The sequence below is a fragment of the Peromyscus eremicus genome, chromosome 5 (assembly GCF_949786415.1).
Source record: "Peromyscus eremicus chromosome 5, PerEre_H2_v1, whole genome shotgun sequence".
NCBI classification, from domain to species: domain Eukaryota; kingdom Metazoa; phylum Chordata; class Mammalia; order Rodentia; family Cricetidae; genus Peromyscus; species Peromyscus eremicus.
The window spans coordinates 56,083,133-56,107,253 of record NC_081420.1 but is presented as its reverse complement, the minus strand read 5'-3'; the positions used below and the strand labels follow the sequence as shown (position 1 = coordinate 56,107,253).

At 47.4% G+C, this 24,121-nt stretch overlaps 1 protein-coding gene across 12 annotated transcripts in view; it reads right to left on the bottom strand.

The window, feature by feature from the left end:
* Pfkfb3 (6-phosphofructo-2-kinase/fructose-2,6-biphosphatase 3) overlaps positions 1-24,121 on the bottom strand; it is an 86,370-nt gene that overhangs the window by 26,807 nt on the left and 35,442 nt on the right. For 2 of the 12 annotated variants that reach the window (XM_059263495.1, XM_059263497.1), the window contains exon 1: positions 2,276-2,701. The exons of 6 other annotated variants lie outside the window; for them this stretch is intronic. In XM_059263495.1, the coding sequence (XP_059119478.1) occupies positions 2,276-2,351 (76 nt within the window). In that variant the 5' untranslated portion in view covers positions 2,352-2,701. Of the gene's footprint in view, positions 1-54; positions 177-2,275; positions 2,702-24,121 lie in introns of those variants that run through there. 4 more of the 12 variants (XM_059263504.1, XM_059263505.1, XM_059263501.1 and 1 more) reach the window with 3 other exon arrangements.

Below are 24,121 nucleotides of genomic sequence, written 5' to 3'. Positions count from 1 at the left end.
TTGGTTTTGAGACAGGATATCTCTGTGTAGCTTTGCACCTTTCCTGGAACTCACTTGGTAGCCCAGGCTGGCCTCAACCTCACAGAGATACGCCTGTCTCTGCCTCCCGAGTGCTGGGTTCAATCCCCAGCATGAAGGAACTCTGGCATGGTGGTGCACATTTATAATCCCAGCACCTGTAAAGAGAAGGCAGGAGAATCAGAGGCTCAAGGTCATCTCCACACCATTGTGAGTTCAGTCAGATCATGTATGAAAAATAAGAAAAGCTTTAGGTGAATGAAAATTCCCAAAATAGGCTGGGTGTGGCAGCACATACCTTTATCCCATCTGAGTTGAGGCCAGCCCAGTCTACATAGTTCCAGGCCAGCTAGGGCACAGAGAGATCTTGTCTCCAAAAAAAAAAAGTCCACAAGATTTCAAATGTCAGCACAAAAGAAATAATTTCTCTATTGCTGTCAATTGAGTACAGCAAAGATAGCAGCACTTAAGATATGGGTATGCACTAAATACCCTGGCTGTAGATATTTGTATGTGAAGGCTACACCCCAGTACCACACACAAGAATTCCAGAAGCGGGTGAGCTGGTCACCTTAATCCGTCAGCTTTAGATACACACCTCAAGCTCTGAATAATTCTGACAGCAATTCTTTGCAAATCTCTCAACTCCGTGACAGACGTGCTAGCTCATGGAGGCTAATGATCAGGTTCTGAAGCCTGGAGGAGGGATGCTCAGATGCACCGTGATGTCCCTCAATATTACTACTGAGCCAGCCCCACTGAACTTAGGGTCCTTGCAAAACTTGCCATGGTTCCTGAAGACCCAAACAAGGGAAGATCATACACATGAAACCACCCAGCTTTACACGTACATATAAAACCAGCCCTTATTTTGTGTGGCCAATTTCAGTCTGAAAAATATGCTATAATTTTAAAGGTCCGGAAGGGACAGGGGTCTAAATTTGGTCTTGATCAACTTTCCCTGTTTTGGTTGTTGTTATTATTTATTTGTTGGGCAAAGTCTCACTCTGTAGTCCAGGTTCATGATTCTCTTATCCTCAGCCTTCTCGGTTACCCGGTTACAGCACAATGAGATTATAGGTGTGTCACCAGGTTTAGCTCCTCCCTGGAGCATTTTTATAAAGGCAGTCCGTGTGTGTGTGTGTGTGTGTGTGTGTGTGTGTGTGTGTGTGTGTGTGTGTGTGACAGGGCTTGGGGAAAGAAGACCTGCCAAGCCCTCTTGCCTCTGACTTTCTTGTCCAAAAAAGAAAAGGAGACGTGTCTTGGGGACTGGTCCCACCAACGTCCTCAGGTCTAGCAGAGAGGACCTCCTGGCGGTGTCTTATACTGCACCACAGGGAAGCTGGGGTCAGGTCAGCAGGGAAGCCAGTGACGCAGGCACGCAAAAGAGCTGTCATGTCCTGTGATGGCCATCCTGTGAAACGTGGCAGTGAAGAAACCTACCCTGCAGCCTGGTGCTCAAGTGTCCCCAAGGTGACAGGAAAACACCTCCCCCCCCCCCCCCCCCCGGCTTTGCCAGTGGATTCCATGGTTACATCTTAAGCTACAAACGTGGCCTGAGCAACACGCCCACTAGGCAGCTCACTTCTGTCTACCCCCATACGCTCCTGGGCACGCTGCCTCGAAGGGAGACATCGCCTTAGAGCAATTCCATCCGCCCGTTCCGGATGCACCTTTCCCCAGCTAGGGATGGAATTGAACGAAACCTTCCCAAATCGTTTACCGACCGCAACAGGTGGGGCACGAAGGCAAACTGCCAGCAAATTCCGTGCTCCGGGTAAATGAGTGCGCCTGTGAAAACACCACCAGTGTGCAGTCACCAAACCCAAAGACCATCCCTAACACCAAGAGCCTGCAATCGCGGGAGTGAGGGTGAACATGGAAAGAGACAGAGGTGCAGAGAGAGATGAAGGAGGGAGAGAGGGAGAGAGTAAACTGAGAAGACCCAAAGAAAAGGGGCGGGCGGTGGCGACGGCGGCCGCGCCCCAGTTGCAGTCGGTCTCCGGGTCTCTTCAGCCTCTGGGAGGCGCTGGCTCTGTGATCTCCGGCCAGGCCGGGCACACAGGTTTCCGGAGCCACAGCGCCCCTGCAGCCCAGTCCGAGAGACGCAGCCCGCCGCCACCCCCGCCTCGCCCCGCCGGCCGGCACGAGTGCGCTTCCCGCAGAGGGGAACCGGCACAAAGCCGCTGCACACACAATGGCCGGGCTCTGCACGCGGCGCAGTCTGCAGCCGAGCCCCCCGCGCAGCTGCACTCACTTCTGGGCAACGAGGGTCGATGATCGACAGGCACCCAGATCTTCTGCACCCGGCTCTGGGTCAGTTCCAAAGGCATTTTCGTAGCTGCTCTCGGCGACCCGCCACCCCAGGAGGCTCCGACTTGGGGAGAAGAGCAGTTGCAGATCCCCCCGGAACAAAGGACAGGAAGGGTGCGTCCGCCTGCACGCGGCTGGGCGCTCCCTTGCGCTGCTTTGGAAAATGTGCTTTGTGCGAAGTCTTGGAGGATCGCCTGAGCGGAGACACGAGACGGATGAGATCGGCGCGGGCTTGCGGCTGTGCGTACTGCTGGCTGGCTGGCTGATCGGCTCTGTTCAGAAGCTCAGGGATGCTCCAGCGCAGTGACAGCCGCGCTCCCGCCACCCAGCACTGCCACTTGCTCCTCTCCTGCTCTATCGGGATGCCACACGTACTGCCCGGCCTTTTAAGATCTGACCGGTAGCGCGGCGCGTCAGCCTCGGGGCGGGCCGCATTCTTTGCGTCCCAGCCCCCTTTCACGTGGAGAGAAGGGTGGGCAAGGCCAAGAAACAGCCTGCTGCCGCCCCCTGCGGGCGGGCGAGGGCAGCACGTTCTGCTCTTGCAGCCCAGTCTGGTTCTTTCGTCCTCTTTTACTTTCCCAAGCCGATATATCCCCTAAGGGCACCAGGCACCGAGTCCCCAAATAATTTGAGCCACTTTCTTAAGCTGTGCTTAGAAGGGACCAGGTACCTGGTAATGTCCGATGTAGTCCGTCGACAGCCCCACCACCCACCCCCTCACACACACAGCCAAGTGCGAGGTAAAAGCATCTCCAGACACTATATTTAAAACAGTATCTTCCCAATTCGGCCTTTCAAGCAGTGGGGCCCCAACACCGAACATCACAGTTACAAGCTTTGGGGGCCGACACAGTCCAAGAGAAGACCCAGGTCAGAACTGCCTCCTGTTAACACCTGTGTGTCTTCAGCCACTACGTCCCCTGCCGCTGCTGTCACTGCCACCTCCGGGCACGGGCACGTATTTTTTTCTGAAACATTTGTCCCTTAGAAACTTATGCTTGCCACCCCTCACCCAGTCCCCCGTTGCTAGGCGCTTGGAGGGGACAAAAAAAGTAAAGAAAATAAACTTTGGGGTAGAGGGGAGTAGTTGGTATCTTTATTTTCCCTTTCAACGTGGGCCGTATTCCATAGACCTTTCTCTCTGCGAGTAGTGAATAAAAAGTAGATCCCGTTCCCATCTTCATTACTGGACCATAAGCCCCGAGGCTTATAGTCGAGGGGTAGCCAGATCCTTGAATTCATGTCACTTCCTCCCGCACACCCTGCCACTTTTAGTTTGATGTGAACATGCCCTCGCTTCCTTTCCCGATATTCGCACTTTGCATAGGCTGGCGATACATGACAGGCATGCAGTGAACTGCCACACGCCATTCCTTCAGCGACAATGTGGGGGTCTTTTGGCGAGGAGGCGTGACACTTTAAATGTGCCTTTAGCGAGTGAAGCCTCTGCACAGAAGCTTTGCCCTGCCCTGCCCTGCCTAGCGGCGAGCTGCACACGTCGCGATGAAGCTGGGCTGTGATTGGAGGCGCTCGCGGAACCCCACACTGCAGTGGAAAAGTCTGCGCAGAGGCTGCCACACGTCGCGCACGTCCTGCATGCTTTGCTGGGAGGGCGCCGGCTCCCAGGCGGCGGGCGCAGCTGCTCTGCTCCCAACCCAGCCTGCCCCGCCCGGGACCTCCGCCTTCTCCAGCAGCCTGGAGAGCCCAGGAGACCTGAAGCACAGAGAGTCGCCCACCTGGCTAGTAGACCCCGGAGATCTCCGGACTCTGACCCCCATACCCGCACCTCATCCTCCCCCGCCACCCTCCTCAGAGCCTGCCCCCACTCCCAAGCCAGCTTTGCTGACCGTCTGGTATCTGTGCTCAGGCAGCTGTTCAGAAACCCGGTGCATTGCATTTGAACTTGTTTTTCTGCAGTGAGAGCAAATGCCAGAGGTGACACCCTAGAATGCCCAAGGGAGAGTCTCCACTCCTGAAATAAGAGTGGACTGACTCGACAAGGAAAATATCGAGTGTACGTGTCTTCAGGAAGGGTCCCCCTCACTGGGTTTGCAGGGTGCAGAGCAGGAAGCTGGGGGTGGGTGAAGGTGCATCCCTGCCGGGAGACACCCCCCTTTCCTGCTCCCCAACACCCATAGTGCACCTGGACACATGGTAAAGTTTCCACTGGTTTTGTTTGTTTTCTTTGTTTGAGGGAGTTTTCCCATGTAGTCCAAACTGGCCTAGAGCTTGCTCCTTCTCAGCCTGGTATTACAGGCCTCTGCTATGCCCTTGGCTGCCCGCTTGAGATTTTGCAGACACCTACAAGCCTGTCCAGTGGCCAGGCAGCATCCCTTCACCTCAAAGCTTAGAAACAGATTGCTGGGAGTTCATGGAGAACAGGGTGGGAATGGCACCAGTAGAGACCAATCTTTATTTATAGCTTGCATCATACGTTTAAATCTGCTTTTCATTATTTTATTAATTAATTAATTTATTTTACATCCCAACCGAAGCCTCCCCTCACTCCTCTCTTCCCACTCCTTCCTCCTCCTCCCCTTCACACCCTCCATTCACTCCTCCTCCATAATCACGCAGAAAGGGTCATGCCTCCCATGTTCTTTAGCAAAACACAGCATATCAAGCTGCCCTAAGACCAAACACCTCTCCCTATATTCAGGCTGGGCAAGGCAATCCAGCATGAGGAATGGGTTCCCAAGAGCCAGTCAATGCACCTGGGACAGCCCTTGCTCCCATTGCTGGGAGTCCCACACATAGACCCAGCTACACAACTGATATATATATATGCACAGAGGGCCTAGGTCAGTCTCATGGAGGCTCCCTGATTGTTGGTTCAGACTCTATGAGTTCCCATGAGCCAGGCTATTGCTTTCTGTAGGTCTTCCTGAGATGTTCCTGACCCCACTGTTTCCTACAATCCCTTCCCCGTCTCCTCAGCAGGACTCCCTGAGCATAGCCCAAAGTTTGGCCATGGGTCTCTGAATCTGCCTCCATCAATCACTGGATGAAGGATCTCCAATGACAACCAAAATCTTCACCAACTCCACATCTGACAGAAGGCTGGTCTCTAAAATATATAAAGAACTCAAATAAACTAGACATCAAAAAAATCAAGTAATCCAACTAAAAAATGAGGGTACCGACCCAAACAGAGAATTCTCAACAGAAGAATCTCAAATGGCAGAGAAACACTTAAAGAATGTTCATCATCCTTAACCATCAGGGAAATGCAAATCAAAATGACTGAGATTCATCTTATACCTGCCAGAATGGCTAAGACCAAAAGAAACTGGGAATCAATCTACCTCAAGACCCAGTGATACTCTTGGGCATACACCCAAAGGATGCTCAATCATTACCACAAGGATACTTGCTCAACTATGTTCACAGCAGCTTTATTCTTAATAGCCAGAACCTGGAAACAACCTAGATGCCCCTCAACCAATAGTACATTTATGCAATGGAGTACTACTCAGCTGTTAAAAACAATGACATCATGAAATTTGCTGGTAAATGGAGGGGACTAGAAAATATCATCCTGAGTGAGGTAACCCAGACCCCAGAAAGACAAACATGGTATGTACTCACTTATAAGTGGATAGTAACTGTAAAGTAAAGGATAACCGTGCTACAACCCACAGACCCAGAGAGGCTAGGTAACAACACTCAGATCTCCCTGGGAAGGGGAAGTGGAGATCTCCAGGTTGGACTGGGAGCCAGTGGGAATGGGAACTTGTGGGATCGGGTTGGGGAGTGGGCAGGGGGGACGGTGCTGAGAGAGATGACTAGAAAGGGGGGCTTTACGGAGTCAGGCAGAAGCCTGATGCAAGGGAAACTTCCATGAGTCTGCAAGGATGGCCCGAGCTAAGACTCTTGGCAGCAGTGGAAGCGTGGCCTGAACTGACCATCCCCTCAGATCGGATTGGCGACTGAGGAGATGTTTAAGTCTCTTCCTTTAAGGTCAGCCCTCGAGGCAGGAGGTAGGCAAGCATTCTCAACTGGGGCACTTTCCCTGCCCAGGTGCCAACAAGGTAGTGGGTGTCCAGAACAAAGACTGTTCTCCAGTCACCTCTGCTACCAGATAGGCAAGAGGAAGTTGACTTAACCCCCGTAGGGTTCCAGATAGCTAGATCTAGATGGGATGTGAAGGACACAGCTGAACTCACACTTGTTTGTTGGGTCTTTTGAAGTGGTCAGCTTGCAACCCTAGGTAAATGAGCGTGTTCAGGGAAGGTAAAATTGCTTCAATATGATACTCTGCAGGAACAAGCTGGCTGCAACTACATCCAAAATTCGCCTCCGTAGGTTTGTTGTTTAGCCATCCTCCTGACTCCTTCCTTCCGTTCTGCTAATACACCCTTATCTTTACCTCAGATGTGGCCCCCTAGGGCTTCACTAACTCCCAGGTCTCCACGGTGGATATTATGAACTCAGCCCTTTAGAAGAGGCTGCCAAGAATTAGAACACTCTTTAAGGTGGATTTCTTACGGTCAGGCGACTCCAATTGGTAGGGCTGATTGACAATTTCCCTTAGACTCGAGTTACAATCTAGACCCCATGAAAGCCAAAAGAAACTACTGAACAATCTAGTCCACATTCCACAGCCCCTCACCCCTTGTTTATGGGAAGGAGTAAAGGGGAGATTGGAGATTAGAAAGTTCAAGGAATTAAGCCAAAGATCAAGGAAGGAAGCAGTTAGGAAGATGGTTTGTTTGTGGCCAGTTTGTTCTGTTTTAGAAACAGAATCTCATATAGCCTGGGCTGGCCTTGAACTCCACATTTAGCCAAGAAATTACAAGCATGAGCCACCATGCTTGGTTTATTTGGTGCTGAGGACTGAACCCAGGGTTTCAGGAATACTAGGCAAGCACTCCATTAACTGAGCTATATCCCCAGCCCTGTGTGCGTGCATGTGTGCACACACGAGTGTGTGTGTGTGTGTGTGTGTGTGTGTGTGTGTGTGTGTGTAGGGTGATCACATACTTGGCACAGCAGCAGATAGCTGTCCCCTCCCAGGTGGTCACATTATAGACCTACCCCAACCCAAGGTGCTGAGTACGACCCTAACTAAGCAAGGGAAGACTTTCACCTGGGCCAGTTAAGCTGTTTGGTAGGAAAGAACAGAGAAAGGCCTCGTAATGTACATGAGATATTAGCATGGCGATTACCTAAAATGATACCCTCATACTCACAACCCACCAAACACTTGCTGGATGGAGTACTCTATGTGTGAAGTCAGTGAGTCGGGTCTAGCCTTAGCAAAAAGGACATGGAAGCACTTTTCCTCCGTAACTTTTGTTCCCATTCTCTGGCCAGGGTCACCCGACCCTTACCAGTGCGGCCAAGATGTGGCTATCTACAACAGCAACAAGCAACTCCATTTGCTTGCTCTTGCACCAGCTACTTAGAGTTAAACGTTTAAACCACACTGGTGCCTACACCTCCTCCCCAGGGAAAGAGGGATGGAGGTAACAAGCTCTGGCAGGCTGTGAGCAATCTCATGGTGCTAATTAGACCCAGAGTGTCATTGTTTGCTTGCTTGAAAGATCCCACGTATGACAGAGTGAGGCAGAACATCAAATAAACAGCAAAACCAAACCTTTATGTCTCCGTCATCCAAAGATGAGGGAAGGTGACTTTTTGTTTGTTTTTCAAGACAGGGTTTTTTTTTTTTTTTTTCTATGTTAACAGTGCTGGCTGTCCTGAACTCCCTTTGTAGACCAGGCTGGCCTCAGATTTCCAGAGCTCCTAGCAGGTGACTTTTATTAATGAAATATTTGTGGCTTGTATATGAACAGACATAGAGGTTGGAGGCTAGCTGCACAGAGGACACAGGGGACACTTCATAGATTATGTGTTTATTTATGTATTTTCAAAACCTGGAAGTTGCCAGGCATGAGGAACCACTACTGTCAGCCCAGTGCTCAAGGTGGTGGGGACTAGGAGATCAGCAAGTTTCCCTACAGGCTTGGTGGCACACTCCTGTAATCCCAGCATTTGGGAAGAAGAGGAAAGCAGATCTCTGTGAGTTCAAGGCCAGCCTGGTCTATGTAGCCAGTTCCAGGAAAGGCTATGTAGAGAGATCCTGTCTCAAAAAAAGAAGAAAAGAAAGAAAATTAAAGTCTCCTGAGGCTATATGGAAGTCCAGGGCCAGAATGGGCCATGTGAGACCCTGTTTCAAAGGCTGTATGGGATGGGGGGGAGCACACACTAAGATTTCAACCACAGCTGAGTAGAAATGTAGACAGAGACATAGATGGAGGTGGGTGGGCAATGAGAATCTATTTTTTCCTCCATGAACCTGAAACTGCACTGAGAGGGAAATCCATTTTTAAAAAGGAATTCCTTATTTTTGTGTATGTCATTACTTTTTCTCCCATCTGAGTTAAATATCTCACTATTACAGAGTGACAAAGGTCCACTGTGGTCACTTCCTGGCTCCGGATGAATCAATTCAGATTGTACAACTTACACAAGTCCTACCAGGGTTAGGGATATAGCTCAGTGGTTGAGCACTTGCCTAACCTGTGGGGAAGGGGAGAATCATCAAACCCTCCAACAAGTTCCTCTGCCTGATCAATGTTTCCTTGTTTTTATTGCTATTCTTTTGGGGGGTGGTTGGTGGTGGTGGTGAGTGGGTGGGTTTTTTTGTGGGGGGGGTTGGTTATTTGCTTTTTTGTTTTTTGGCCTGTGTGTGTGTGTGTGTGTGTGTGTGTGTGTGTGTGTTTTGTTTTGTTGTTATTTGTGACAGATTCTTAGTCTGTAGTTGAGGCCAGGCTGATCCTCCTGCCTCAGCTTCCCAAGTGCTAGAATTATAAGAGCCTCTATGTCTGGCTTTTGTTGTTTATATTTGTTTTATTTGTTATTCTTTAAAGTTTTTAGATTTATTTATTATTTTATATATATATATGAGTTCCTTGTATGTATGTATGTATATATGTATGTATGCATGTATATGCACCACATGTGTTCCTGGTGCTCCTGAGGGTTAGAAAAGGACTCTGGATCCCCTGTGACTGGAGTTACAGATGATTTCGAGCCACCCTGTAGGTTCTGAAAATTGAACTCAGGTCCTCTGTGAGAACAAGAGTACTTACCATTGAGCCAACTCTCGGGCCTAAATTTTTTAGTTTTGTGAGACTATATTCTCCTGTGTAGCTCAAGCAAGCATGGATCTCTCTGTTCTCCTTCCTTGACTTCCTGAGTGATGGCTTATAGGTCTATACTGCCTCATGCCACTCTGCTACACTGCTATTCATTTACTTATTTGGTGTTTTTAGAAAAGGTTCCTATAGACCGGGTTGGCCTTGAACTCTCTATATACCCTGAGGATGACACTGAACGATCTCTGCTGTGGGATGTCGTTCTGTATACTGTGAATATGTGTTGCTCTGATTGGTTGATAGACAAAGTGATGATTGGCCAGTAGCCAGGCAGGAAGTATAGGTGGGATAAGCAGACAAGGAGAATTCTGGGAAGAAGAAGGCTGAATCAGGAGTCACCAGCCAGACACAGAGGAAGCAAGATATCAAGGCAGAACTGAGAAAAGGTACCAAGCCACATGGCTAAACATAGATAAGAATTATGGGTTAATTTAAGCATAAGAGTTAGTCAGTAATAAGCCTGAGCTAATGGCCAAGCAGTTATAATTAATATAAGCTTCTGAGTGATTATTTTTATAAGCAGACCACAGGCCACTGCAAGGGCCTGGCAGGACTGCAGAAACTTCTGACTACAGATCTCTCTCTCTCTCTCTCTCTCTCTCTCTCTCTCTCTCTCTCTCTCAGTTTTATGCGTATGGGTATTTTGCCTGCATGTATGTCTGTGCACCATATGTGCATAGTGACCACAGAGTCCAAAAGAGGGTGATTAATCCTCGGAACCGGAGTCACAGATGGTTGTTAGTCACATACGGGAGTACTAGGTACTGAACCCACGTCCTCTGGAAGCGCAGCCAGTGCTCTTAACCACTGAGCAATCTCTCCAGCCCTGACACAGGACGCCTGATCCTACTGCCTCTACCTCCTAAGTACTAAGATTACAGGCCTCCATGTCTAGTTTATGTGGTGCTGGGGACTGAAACCAAGACTTCACACACAATAAACAAACCCTCTACCAACTGAGCTATATTCCCAGAGCCTGGGTATTGTTTTACATTTTGAAATTAGCTCATAAAATGCAGCACAGACTGGCCTTGAATTCAAGATCCTGCCTCAGGCCCTGAGTTGTTGTAACTATAGACATGCACCACCATGCCGCAAGACACGGAGTGTTTGTGTTAATAAGGGTTGGCTGGGTGGTGGTGGCCAACCACCTTTGATGCCTTTAGGCACTCAGGAGGCAAAGGCAAGAGGATCTCTGAGTTCAAGGCCAGCCTGGTCTACAGAGCGAGTTCCAGGACAGCCAGGGCTAAACAGAGCTGTCTTGACACTCCTCCCTGAAAAAAAAAAAGGTGTTATACCTTCAGAATAGTCATGCTTTTCCAAAACAGAGTGTTGTATAGTTCAAATAGCAGTACTAGACCAATGTCAATTTCATTTTGATGTTTTTCTAGAGCTACATAAGATGTCTCAATCAGAAGAAGCGGAGCATAAAGGTCATGGTACTCCATGTGCTATTCTGCAAACTCTTGTGAGTCTATAGTTATTCCAAAACAAAGAGATAGGTTTGGTGTTTCCCCTTGGGTTTTTTGGGTTTTTTGTTTGTTTGTTTTTTGTTTTGGTTTGGTTTGGTTTGGTTTTTGGTTTTTCAAGACAGGGTTTCTTTGTGTAGTTTTGGTGCCTGTCCTGGATCTCGCTCTGTAGACCAGGCTGGCCTCGAACTCACAGAGATCCACATGACTCTGCCTCCCAAGTGCTGGGATTAAAGGCGTGCGCCACCACTGCTGGGCTTCGCTTTGGTTTTTTTGACAGGGTCTCACTATGTAGGCCCAGCTAGCCAGAACTCAGACAGACAAGCTGCTTTGCAGAAATAAAAGACTCTGAAAGGAGAAAATCTGCAAAGAAGACTTGGAAACCAGACCAGCATCCTGGAAGAAGCAGAAACCAAACTTCCTGAAGGAGATTTAGACCAAGTGAGGCACCTGGAAAGGACACTCTCTAACCTGTTGAACCGCCTGCAGGCTATGCAGTGTGCTCCAGGTTCCCAGCTTTGTGAGCTGTCACCCAAGCTGGGATGGGTGATACAGCTGTCTGTAAGTAACCCCAATATAACTCCTTAGTTCACCAAGTTGGACTTCGGTGGTATCTGTATTTTGGTTTGTCATGGGAAAGTTCCCTGTGTGGCGTAAGTAGATTTGTGCATTGCATCTCCCCAGGAAAAGTTTTGTCACCCAACACCAGGATAGGGCAGAGGGTGGGTATTAGTTAGAGAGAGGACAGTTGAGTCCATCTCTCAAGTTTGAGGTAGATCTTTGAAGACAGTAGCTCTATAGTCTTCACCTCTAACAGCAAGCTTAAAAAGAGACAGTTGCAGGGGACTCTAAGAGATGCATGGGGAACATGGCTCACAAAGTGGGAACTAAAGTTGGAGGTGTACTTGGTACCCCCAGTTGGTAGAGTGTTTCATTGCAGCAGGGAAAAGCACTGGCTCTATACTCCTGGTCCTGAATCTGTGGCTGGGAGAACCAACCAGCTCCAGAAGTTACCTCCTACCTCCACCCCCATGCACTCTCTCTCTCTCTCTCTCTCTCTCTCTCTCTCTCTCTCTCTCTCTCTCTCTCACTCACTCACTCACTCACTCACTCTTGGTGCATGAGTGCAGACTGGGGGGCAAGGGAAGTCACAGTCAAGTCAACTGAAGCTGCCAACCCAGGCCTGGGGAAAACATGAACTGCAAAACATCCCACCTTCTGCTGAGTAGGGAAGAGTGAGTTCCAGTGCGGCTCAGAGGGATTGGCATTGAGAAAGTAGGGGAGGGAGGGCCTGTGTCGCAAGGCCGGCCTGCCTGTGCCTGTGGCGCAAACACGTGCTGTGGAGCAACTCCCAGCTGACAAACAGGGCTGGCATCCTTCCCCTGCTCTTCCCCTTGTACAATTCTTACTTCTCCCAGTGGAAAACAGCCTAAAAATAGAGCTGGATCACAAAAAAAAAAAAAAAAAAAAAAAAAAAAATGTAGGTTTTGGAAAGCAATGCTAACTAGATGTTGGAAAACTTACTCCAGCTGGGCTGTATTAGATACGTAATGTTTAGATTAGAGAATGGGACAGTCTGGAATAGCCAGAGATAAGAAAGAGCCTGTTCAATTCTGCATGGTGACTTGTAAAGAGAGTGTAAAGAAATCAATACATCTCCAGAGTAGAGCTATCAGATTGTTCACTGCGAGGAGCAGATAAAAAACTAGATGTAGGGGCTGGAGAGATGGCTCAGAGGTTAAGAGCACCGACTGCTCTTCCAGAGGTCCTGAGTTCAATTCCCAGCAACCACATGGTGGCTCACAACCATCTATAATGAGATCTGGTGCCCTCTTCTGGCCTGCAGTCATATATGCTGTATACATAATAAATAAATAAATCTTAAAAAAAAAAAAAAAAAAACTAGATGTAGGCCGGGTGGTGGTGGCGCACGCCTTTAATCCCAGCACTCGGGAGGCAGAGCCAGGCGGATCTCTGTGAGTTCGAGGCCAGCCTGGGCTACCAAGTGAGTCCCAGGAAAGGCGCAAAGCTACACAGAGAAACCCTGTCTCGAAAAAAAAAAAAAAAAACTAGATGTAAAATACAGAACATGTGGCTCAGTTGGTAGAGTGCTTGCCTGGAATGCACAAAGCCCTGGTGTTCTACCTCAGCACTGTAGATGCTGGCCGTGGTGACACATGCTTGTACTCCTAGCATTGGGAAGGTGGAGGCGAGAGACTCAGAAGCTCAATGTCATCCTTAGCTACATAGCAAGCTTAGTAACTCACGCCTGGAATCCTGTCACTTAGAAGGATCTCCATGGGCCGGGCGGTGGTGGCGCACGCCTTTAATCCCAGCACTCGGGAGGCAGAGCCAGGCGGATCTCTGTGAGTTCAAGGCCAGCCTGGTCTCCAAAGCGAGTTCCAGGAAAGGCGCAAAGCTACACAGAGAAACCCTGTCTCGAAAAAGCCAAAAAAAAAAAAAAAAAGAAGGATCTCCATGAGTTTGGAATCCGTATGGGCTACATAGTGAGTTCCAGGTTAGCCTGGGCTACAGAGTAAGACCCTATCTCAACACATTACTTCCCCAAAAGAAGAAGACTATAGCTAAAAATAGCAGCTAGTTACAAAGACTCAAGGTCTTATCTTTCGAATGTGGGGATCAGAGAGCAACATCTGGGATTTGGGTTCTCTCCTTCCAACACAGATTTCAGAGATTGATCTGGGGCCATCAGACCAGCCCCAGGGAGCTGTATCCATTGTGCTATGCCATGACCAGACATTAAGTGCTAGCTAGAAGGTACAGAGAGTTTTATTTAGGGGAAGAGCAGCAGTGGGCGTCTACCCTATCACCATCCCCGTGGCATCCAGATCACAGATACAGCAGATGGAAGTCAAAGCAGCTGGTCTCCAACCAGCCCCACAAAATAAGAGACTCTGTGATTTCTTGGGTGGCCCCTTCCACCTCAACCTCTCACCAACTCTGTGACCTGAACAAGAAAAATCTCTGCTCTCAAGAATTCTTTAGTCTTTGAGTCCATGAGTGCAATCCAGAGTGAGTCCGGGTCTAAAGCTGCTGACTGAGCATGCACTGACTGTGTCCATCACTTCGCATCTCCGTGACAGAACACCAGACACAAACAAACAACGTAAAAGGGGGAGGACATATTTCAGCTCCCAGTTCCAGAGACTTTAGGCTCTGATCAGCTAGATCCTTGCCTAATACGGAGCGCTGCTCCTAATGGGACAGAGTGCCATGAGTAAAAGGATATGGTGGAGCGGGACTGCTCACCCCATGATAGACAGACAGGAGACAAAGAGACAAATAAACAGAGACATAGAGAGATCAGAGAGACAGAGATACTGTGGGGACTGGGGACAAGATACACCCTTCCAGGACATTCCCTGGTGATCTTCCTCCTACCAGGCCCCACCCCCTAATTTCCCATTAATGGATTATGAATCTATTAATGGATTATTCCATTGATAGTGTCAGAGCCTTCAGATGTCTAACCATCTGGAAAAAAAGCCTTTAACACAGGAGCCTTACTGGGAACGTGTAGATTCAGACACAACAGTAACACAGTTGATTCCCTCGGTAGTCAAGGGTATAGAAGTCACTGGGGAGACCTTCCTTTGACAAGTCCTTTGAAAAGCAATGACTCTGAAGCCATCCTTGCTGGTAGGTGGGAATTAACAGAAAGAGGCATGGAGCTCATACCCCAAGTAGAAATAGTAGTTTCCATTTCTAATTTTTAAAATTTATTTTAGTTTTCTGAGACAAGATCTCATGTAGCCTAGGTTGGCCTTGAACTCCAGATCATCTTGCCTCCACCTTCCAACTGCTGGGATTACAGTCCCTGACTAAACTGTTTTCCTGTTGCCGAAAGCAACCTGGGGAGAAAAGTTTTATTCTGGCTGAGCATCCAAGGGTACCGTCCGTCATGACAGAGAAGTCAAGGCAGCAGGGGTTTGATGGAACTAGTCACATGTCCACAGCCAGGAAGAAAAGAGCAATGAGCTCATACCTCTGCTCATCTCCTTTCCTCCACTTACACAGTCCAAGATCTCATCCAGAGAACGGTACCACCGCAGTGGCAGGTTGTCCTACCTCAATTAGCACTATCAAGGCAATCCTCCATGGACATGCCCAAAGGTCCATTTCCCAGGTGATTCTGTATCTGTCCAGTTGACAGCTAACACTAACCATCACAAAGTTTTTAATCACACACAACAATAACAAAAAAAAAATGGAGATGCGATGTATCTTAGTGGGAGAACACTTACCTCAATACATACACAGCCCTTGGTTTGATCTCAAGAAGGGGGAGGGGAGGGGGGAAGGAGGGAAGAAGGGAGACTGGGAGAAAGAGGTACTTGCTATTTGCACATTCATATTCAAAGCACCATTACACAGGTCTTACATATGAATAACAAGGAGGCAGAGGCATAGTGTTCATTGAAAAATGAATAAACAAATAAGATGTGATATATGGAGATTGTAGAACATTACTCAGCCCACAAAAGAATAGTGCTTAGCTAACCCTCCAGAACATTAGGCTAAACAAAATAAGCTAATCACAAGTGTGTGTGATTCCACTTATCTGAGATACTTAAGTAGTCTGGTTTGTTAAGGCAAAAAGGTAGAACAGAGTGGTAAATGCCAGGATCTGAGAGAGGAGAGAAAATAAGGAGAGAGTTTCGGTTTTGCAAGATGAGAACATTCTAGAGCTCTGTTGCACAATGAGGTAAATATACTTAACTCCATTGACACGAACACTTGAAAATGTTAAAGGGGACAATTCTGTATTACATGTTTTCACCACAACATAAAACTTTTAAAATTTCTTTTTAAAACATATAGTAATACTTTTTTAAATACGAAGGGTGTGAGACCCACACGAGAGGAAAGACAGTTAGTTCTACAAAAAGACATGAGTTCCCCAAAACTGTGATCCTGGCTAAAAGTCCCACATCTGCTGAAATGTGTTTGCCTTCTGTAAATACAGAACAATGGTGGGAAACTGGAAACTTCAGCAAAGTCTGCCTGTGAGATAAGGGCTCTGGAGAAGACTCCTTTCCTGGTTTCTATCTGTATGCTTTGTTTTTGTTTGGTCTCACTTTTGGTTTTGGTTTTGGTTTTATGAGACCATTTCTTACGTTGTAGCCTTTGCTGCCCTGGAACTCAGTACATACATCAGGCTGGCATCTAACTCCCAGCAATCTTTCTCCATCTTCAAAGTGACAGGATTTCAGGTGTGAGCTCCCATGCTCAACCGTCTCCTTGTTCTGAAGAAATATGCTGTTAAGTGTTTACGGACAGAGAGATAGGTAGGTGGGTGGACAGATGGAGAGACAAAAAGACAGACAACATTAAAAAGTAAGAGTAGCATACTAATATTTGTAGAATTTGGGTAAAGGCTGTCAGAAATACTTCGTCCTATTTTGCAACATTTCAGTAAATCTGAAGTTATTACAAAATGGAAAGTTAAAACTTGAAAATGTTAAAGTTCATGTGGAGCATAAAATGTCAGAAACTCCGCACATTCCCCTCAGGAGGCTCTTCCTCCACTTGGGATACCTTTGATCTGATCAGAATTCTTATGGCTCATGAATGAACAATAAACAGAGATACCTCTGGTCAACCATGAAGCCTGTAATCTCTGCACTTGGTAGGCTGGGACAGGAGGATTACTATGCATTTGTGCTGGTTAGTTTAAACTGTCAAATTAACATAACCTAGAACCATCTGGGAAGAAAGTTTCAGGAATTATCTAGATCAGGTGTGCCCATGGGTATGACGGGGGGACTGTCTGATTGTTATTTGATAGACGAAAATGCAGCCCCTTGTGCGTGGCACCAGTCCCCTACACAGAGTCCAGAATAAGGAGCAATCCAGCTGAGAGCAAGCAAGGATCCATTCATTTATTCTCTCTCTGCTCTTGACTGTGGACATGATGCTTTACTTCTTGCCTTAACTTCCCCACAATAATCAAGTGTAACCTGAAACCATAAGCCAAATAAACCCTTCTTTAAATTGCTTTTTTGTCAAGATCTTTTATTGCAACAATAGAAATACACATAGAACAGCGTTTAAGTTCATCCTGGGCTAAATATTAAGTTCCAAGCTAGCCATGTCTAGACCAAAAGCAAACAAGGCCAGGTATGTATTTTAGCTGGTAGAGTGCTTGAATGAATACAAAAAGCCCCAGGGTTCCATTTCCAGCACTGCATAGTGGTGCATATCTGTAAGTCCTGCACTCAGAAGCTGAGGCCTAAGAATCAGGAGGTCAAGGCTAATCTGGGCTACATGAGACCTTGTTTTAAAAAAAAAAATCAAAACAACTGAGTCTGTATCTTAATGTTGGAGCGGCTGGTTGGCATGTACAAGGGATTCAATCCTTAACACTAAAAACAAAATGTGACAGATAATCATTAATACATTTCATTGGACTTGGCTTTTGCTGACAGCAATAAATAAAAGACCTTCAATGAATGAAACCAGTGGTGTCTACTTCCCACCACAGTGGCAGGGAACTTCTCACCATGGTCCCATTTCACCATTCCCTGACTATTATGCTGCACCATATAAGCTGGGTAGCATAGATAACTGTGCTTCTGGCAGTGAGAGGCTTTCACATTCAATTCCCCTGGCCAACCTGAGTCATAGCCCACACCTAGCTGCAAATAAGGGGACAAAAGTTGCCTCCTAGCTGGCCCACTGCCCAGAATTCGTCTACTATGGAAAAGGGGGAGAATGGATGCTGAGTAAATGCTCGCAGTCTCTTTCAGTACCATTTTCCTATAAGAAAGTATTTAACAAACACCAAAAGAAAGGTCCACTCCGTGAGATGGAACCCACACCTAACCCTGCTAAAGTGGCCAAGAACCTAAGCCTAGATAGGTCATGGGCTTGCGGGGGACACACACACACACACACACACACACACACACACACAACCTAACACTATTACTCTGCTGAAGAAACACAGCAATAAGGACTCCTAATGACAAATGGTTACACCCATAGGTCACTGCCTCACTCTGCCCTCACCAGAGAAGCTTCTTGCAGTAGATGGGAACAAACACAGAGACCAATGACTGGAAAATGTGAAGAGACTGGGAGATTTTGGAACACTCAGTCCTAAATGGGATGTCTTCATCAGAGCTGTCCCCTCAGGGCTCAGAGATCTACATTAGAAGAGGATGTGGAAAGATGGTAAGAGCCAGAGGTGACGGATGACTCCACTCCAAAGCAGTAACTCCCAGACACAACAGGACTGATGCACATACGAACTCCCAGAGACTGTGGCGGCTTTCACAAGGTCTGCACAGGATCAAGACAGACGGGGTCCCAGCACTGAAAAGGGGAAGTGGACATGGATCCCCACCCCTAACCAAGAAACTATATGCAATTGATACCCACTGGCAAAGGAAAAATTCGTTTCTTCCTATGGACTCTTGCTGGGTGTATTAGCCACACTTCAGGACAGGCCCCATGCCTAGGAGTAGTTGGCCAACACAAAATGAACTCAGTGATGCTGGGTGGTGGTGGTGGCGGCGGTGGTAGCCGCCTTTAATCCCAGCACTAGGGAGGCAGAAGAGGGTGGATCTCTGAGTTTGAGGCCAACCTGGTCTACAGATTAGAGTCTCAGGACAGCCAGGAACTACGCAGTAAAACCCTGTCTTGAAAAACTAAGGGGAAAAAATGAACTCAGTGGTATGTTTGTAGACCTTTTGTCTCATTTTGCTTTGTTTTGCATATTTTGTCTTATTGATCTGTTATTTTATTTGCATTTTTATGTTTGTGTGTGTGTGTTTTAAAAAAAAAAAGGCCGGGCGGTGGTGGCACACGCCTTTAATCCCAGCACTCGGGAGGCAGAGCCAGGCGGATCTCTGTGAGTTCGAGGCCAGCCTGGACTACCAAGTGAATCCCAGGAAAGGCGCAAAGCTACACAGAGAAACCCTGTCTCGAAAAACCAAAAAAAAGAAAAAGAAAAAGAAAAAGAAAGAAAGAAAGAAAGAAAGAAAGAAAGAAAGAAAGAAAGAAAGAAAGAAAGAAAGAAAGAAATCTATGCTTGAAATCTCAGCACTCTGGAGGCTGAGGCAGGAGGATTGCCAAGAGTCCAAGGCCACCTTGAACATAATGAATTCTAGTTCGGCCTGGGCTACAGAGTGAGACCCTGTTTGAAAAAATAAAACAGCACAAAACCCGAAGGTGACAGGATTGGGGAGGTGGCTCGGCTGGGAGAATGTTTGCCCAGCATGCCTGAAGCCTTCAGTTCGCTCTCCAGGACTGCATAAACTGGGTGCGATGGTTTATACCGGTCATCCCAGTACTGGAGAGGCGGAGTCAGGAAGACCGGAAGTTCAAGGTCATCCTCAGCTACATAGTGAGCTTGAAGCCAGCCTTGACTACATACTAGATTCTGGAACGAGCCTGAGCTACAGTGTTGAGATTCAAGAATGAATAAATTAATTAATTAACAATTGGAGAAAGGAAGGAAGGCACTGTTGATGTAGTACAAGGAAGTGAGAATGATCTAAGGGAGTTTGGGGGGCTGGGGAGTGACCACCACAGTCCATATTGCAGAGGTCAGAGGGCAAATTTCTAGAACCATTGTGTCCTTTCACCAGATAGATTCCAGGGATGGAACTCAGGTAGTAAGGCTTGAGGGCAAAAGCCTTTACCAGATCATCCACCTTGTTGGTTTAGGGGTTACTTTTCTTTTCTTAGACAGTGGCCTCAAACTCACTATGCAGCCAAGGTTGGCCTTGAACTCCTGCTGCTCTTCCATCCACCTCTGAAGCACTGAGATAATAAACACGGGTCACCACCAATGCACACCATGCAGCTTCAGTTTTGCTGTTGTTGTTATTGTTGTTTTCTTTTCTTTATCCTTTCTTTCTTTCTTTCTTTCCTTTCTTTCTTTCTTTTTTCTTTCTTTCTTCCTTCCTTCCTTTCTTTCTCTTTCTCTTTCTTCTTCTTTCTTTCTTCTTTCTTTCTTTCTTTCTTTCTTTCTTTCTTTCGTTCATTCGTTGGCTCAAGGCAGGGTTTCTCTGCGCTTTGTAGACCAAGCTAGCCTTGAACTCAGAGAGATCAGCGTACCTCTGCCTCCCGAGTGCTGGACTAAAGGCGTGCACCACCACTGCTCATCACCATGCAGTTTTTTAGCTGAGCTCTGAAACCCGCCATAGGTCTAGTGACCACAGACAGACGATAGGGAAGGCCACAGAAAGCGTAATAGCCACCACCTCAGCCCTGTGACGGCCTCTACTTCTGTATTTCATTCTTCCCAGTTCTTTAAGTTGTTCTGTGTGCATGTGAGGGATTTTTGTTTGTTGTTGACTTTAAAATGTAAAAGACTATTTATCGAATTGACATTTGTTTATTTGCTTTCAGGCAGGTTTTAGCTATGTAGTCCCCGGCGGTCTGGAGCTCACTATGTATCACTGTGTACTGGCCTCAAACTACTGATCTTTCTGCCTCAACCTCCCAATTTGAATTATAAATGTGGGGACTAGGGAGATGGTGCAGTGGATAAGAGCACTTGCTGAGTGGGCATGAGGATGTGAATTCAAATCCCAGCATCCACATAAAAAGCAGGGTGTGGCCAAAATAGTGACAGGGAGGTGGAGACAGGAGGCTCACTGGGGGTCTGCCACCTGCCAATCTGAGTGATCGAGCCCCTAAAGGCATGCACAGTGGTGTGCACCTGCACATACAACACACATACCTATATCACATGTACCTACATCACACACACACACACACACACACACACACACACACACACACACACGAATTACAAGTGTACGTCTGTGGTGATATTGTGTTTCTCCAATATGTTGTGCACCCTAATAAATTTATCTGGGGTCAGAGAACAGAACAGCCACTAGATATAGAGGCCAGAAAATGGTGGCACACACGCCTTTAATCCTAGCATTCCAAAGGCAGAGATCTGTCTGGATCTCTGTGAGTTCAAAGCCACACTGGAAACAGCCAAGCATGGTGACACACGCCTTTAATCCCAGGAAGTGATGGCAGGAAGCAGAAAGGTATATAAGGCGTGAGGACCAGGAACTAGAGTCTGTTAAGCTTTTAGGCTTTTGAGCAGCAGTTCAGCTGAGACCCATTCAGATGAGGACACAGAGGCTTCCAGTTTGAGGAAATGAGATCAGCTGAGGAATTGGCGAGGTGAGGTTAGCTGTGGCTTGTTCTGTTTCTCTGAATTTTCATCATTCACCCCAATACCTGGCTCTGGATTTGTTTTTATTAATAAGACCTTTTAAGACTCATGTTAAATGTCATTATGGTCTTTTGTTTGTTTGTTTTTGTTTTTTTTAAGACATGGTTTCTCTACGTAACAGTCCTAGCTGTCCTGGAACTCACTCTGTAGACCAGGCTGCACTCGAACTCAGAGATCATCCACCTGCCTCTGCCTCCCAAGTGCTGGGATTAAAGGAATGCGCCACTACTGCTTGGCTCATTATGGTCATTTTTAAACATATTTTGGCTTGGATTTTTTATTGTTGTTGTCTTATTTTGTTTTCCAATGTTGGAGTTCAAATCCAAGGCCCCATACCTGCTAGGCAAAGAGCTTTACCACTGAGCCATATCTTTGCTCTCCAATCTTGGTCAAAGTATGCTTTCAGAAAACAGTCTGAGCCCTACTCCTGCTAAATCATCTACGATTGGTAAACATCTTGGGAGAAAGCCCCACATAACACTTAGAAAATAGACATGCTAGCTGCCTACCGGAGCAGCCCACCTGGATGCCTCCGGAGATGATTACTGAGGGGGCTGGAACTTGTCTCCATAATCCTCGCCCAAACACTGGCAGACTCAACGGAAGTGTGGGAAGAATGGAAAGGCCTTGTGGGCTGCTGATAGCGATGTGTCCACAGATCAGCAGGAAAGCCACAAGCTATACTCCAGTCATCTGAGTTCTCACAAGACACCTGCTAGGAAGCAAGACTTTGGCCTCCTGCCCATTTACTCACTTTTTTTTTTTTTTTTTTTTTTTTTTTTTTTTTGGTGGTTGTTCTAGTCTCAATAAGTTGAGATCTATCCAGGCATGGTGGTGCACATCTGTTATCCAAGGAACCAGTATGTTGAGGCAGGAAGATGGCTGTGAGTTGAAGGCCAGCCTGGGCTACATAACAAGACCCTGTTTCAAAAATCCAAATCAGAAGGGCAGGGGATATAAATCAGTTTGTGGAGTGCTTGCCTAGCATGCACAAAGCCCTGAGTTCAGTCCCCATCAAATAAATCAGGCGTGGTGGTCCAGACCTGTAATAAAGTCACCCTCAGCTATACTCAGCTCAAGGCTACCCTAGGCTACAAGAGACCCTGTCTGCAAAAGAAAAATGGCTGTTTGGTTGGTTGGTTTTGAGAACTAAAGCTGAGTTGACCTGTGAGGAGACTAGACACATTCTTAGGGTACTAAGTTCCTTGGGAGTTTCCAGAGAAATTCCCCGCTGCTTGACCCACTGGAAGTCCCCAAGAGGATGAATAGGCATGGCTGGGAAGGACATAATCTCCTAAGCAGGGGGTTGTCTGAGCATGTCTGGTGTATGGATGTGTGTGTGTGCTCACAGGGTCTCTGCAATTCCACACTCAGAACCTGAAACCACAGAGTGGGTCCATGAGAATCCACAGTGCACTGGCTGCACCCGCCACAAACCGAGTGGGGTCCCTGGAGAGGTAGGGAGTGCATGGCACCAGATCTACCCTCTGTCCTCCTACCCTGGCCCCAGACAGCTGACCTGGCAGCAAACTTCACCCCGATTGGGGCATGATCCAGTTGAGCCAGACTGACATCTCTCCCCGAAACCACGGCTCTTATTTTTGGCCTGTGGCAGCAGAAACAGAGGAGGAACAAAGGCCCGGATGGGCTACATCTTGCCTCATACAACCAAGGCTGAGTTTCTGGGCTCCAGACTGGCAATTGCTGCCCTGCTTACCCACTGTGCTTCCAAGTGGAACACAGAGCCATGGCATAGAGTCCCAGCCTGTGGGAACCTAGGGAGGTGAAGGTCTACCCTTTAGGAGACTCCTAGTTATCCCTGCTGTAGCACTAAGATAGACAGGCTGCCAGCCACACCGTCCCAATCACCCTGCTCCTGTCCAGCATTGGCTACAAAGCAGCTTGCTTCTGACCATTGCCTGCCCCTCCTTTCTTCACCACGAGCCTCAGCCCCTGTCCTGCCTGGCTCTACACTGCAGACCTGTGAGCCTATGCCTGTCTACACACGGCCTCAGCCTGTACATACGGGGAGGTATGCACGGACACCTGTATGTGTGCTGGGAACGGAGAAATTCAGGGACAAGGGAGAAAGGAGTGAGGACTGTCTGGTCTCTGGCCAGGGAGACAACACCCTTGAAGGAAGAAGGCAGAGCCAAAAGCAAGATGTAAGGAAGCCAGACGCTAGGAACCAAGACTGCTTTTGCTTATTTGCTTTGTTTGTTTGTTTGTTCTTTTAAGACAGGGTCTCTCTATCAAGCCCTGGCTGGCCTGGAATGAACTATATAGGGCCAAGATGGCCTAGAATTTGTGGCAACCCTGCTTCCCTAGTGCTGGGATTATGGGCACACCAGCATGCTTAGTGAGGAGTCTAAAATCATCTTCCATTTTGCTGTGATTCTTGTTATGGGTGAATATACAGGCATAACATTTATTGTTATAACCATCTTTAAGCACACAGCCAAGTGGCATTGAGTATATTCACATTTTTCTGCAACAACTACCTCCACTACCCATCTTCCTTCCAACTCACACTGTGTCCCCAATCCAACTCTACACCCCTACCCTTACCCCTTCCAGCCCTGCTGTGATGGTTAGGCTTCATTATCAATTTGACTGGCTTTGAATCACCATGGAGACATTGTGAGGATGTTTCCCCAAAGGTTTAGTGTGGGAGTGGGAGAACCACCCTGAGTGTGAGTGGCTCCATCTCCATGGGCTGGGGTCCTAAACTGAGTTTAAAAAAGGAAATTAAGTCAATAGCCAGCATCCATCTCTCTTCGCTTTCTGACTGCAGATGAAACATGACCATCTCACACACCTTTAGCCATGGCCCTCAAGCCTTGAATAAACCTTTTCTTGCTTGTTTTGACTTTGTCATTTATCACAGCAGTGAGAAAAGCAGCTAGTAAAGCCTACTTATTCAAGTCTGA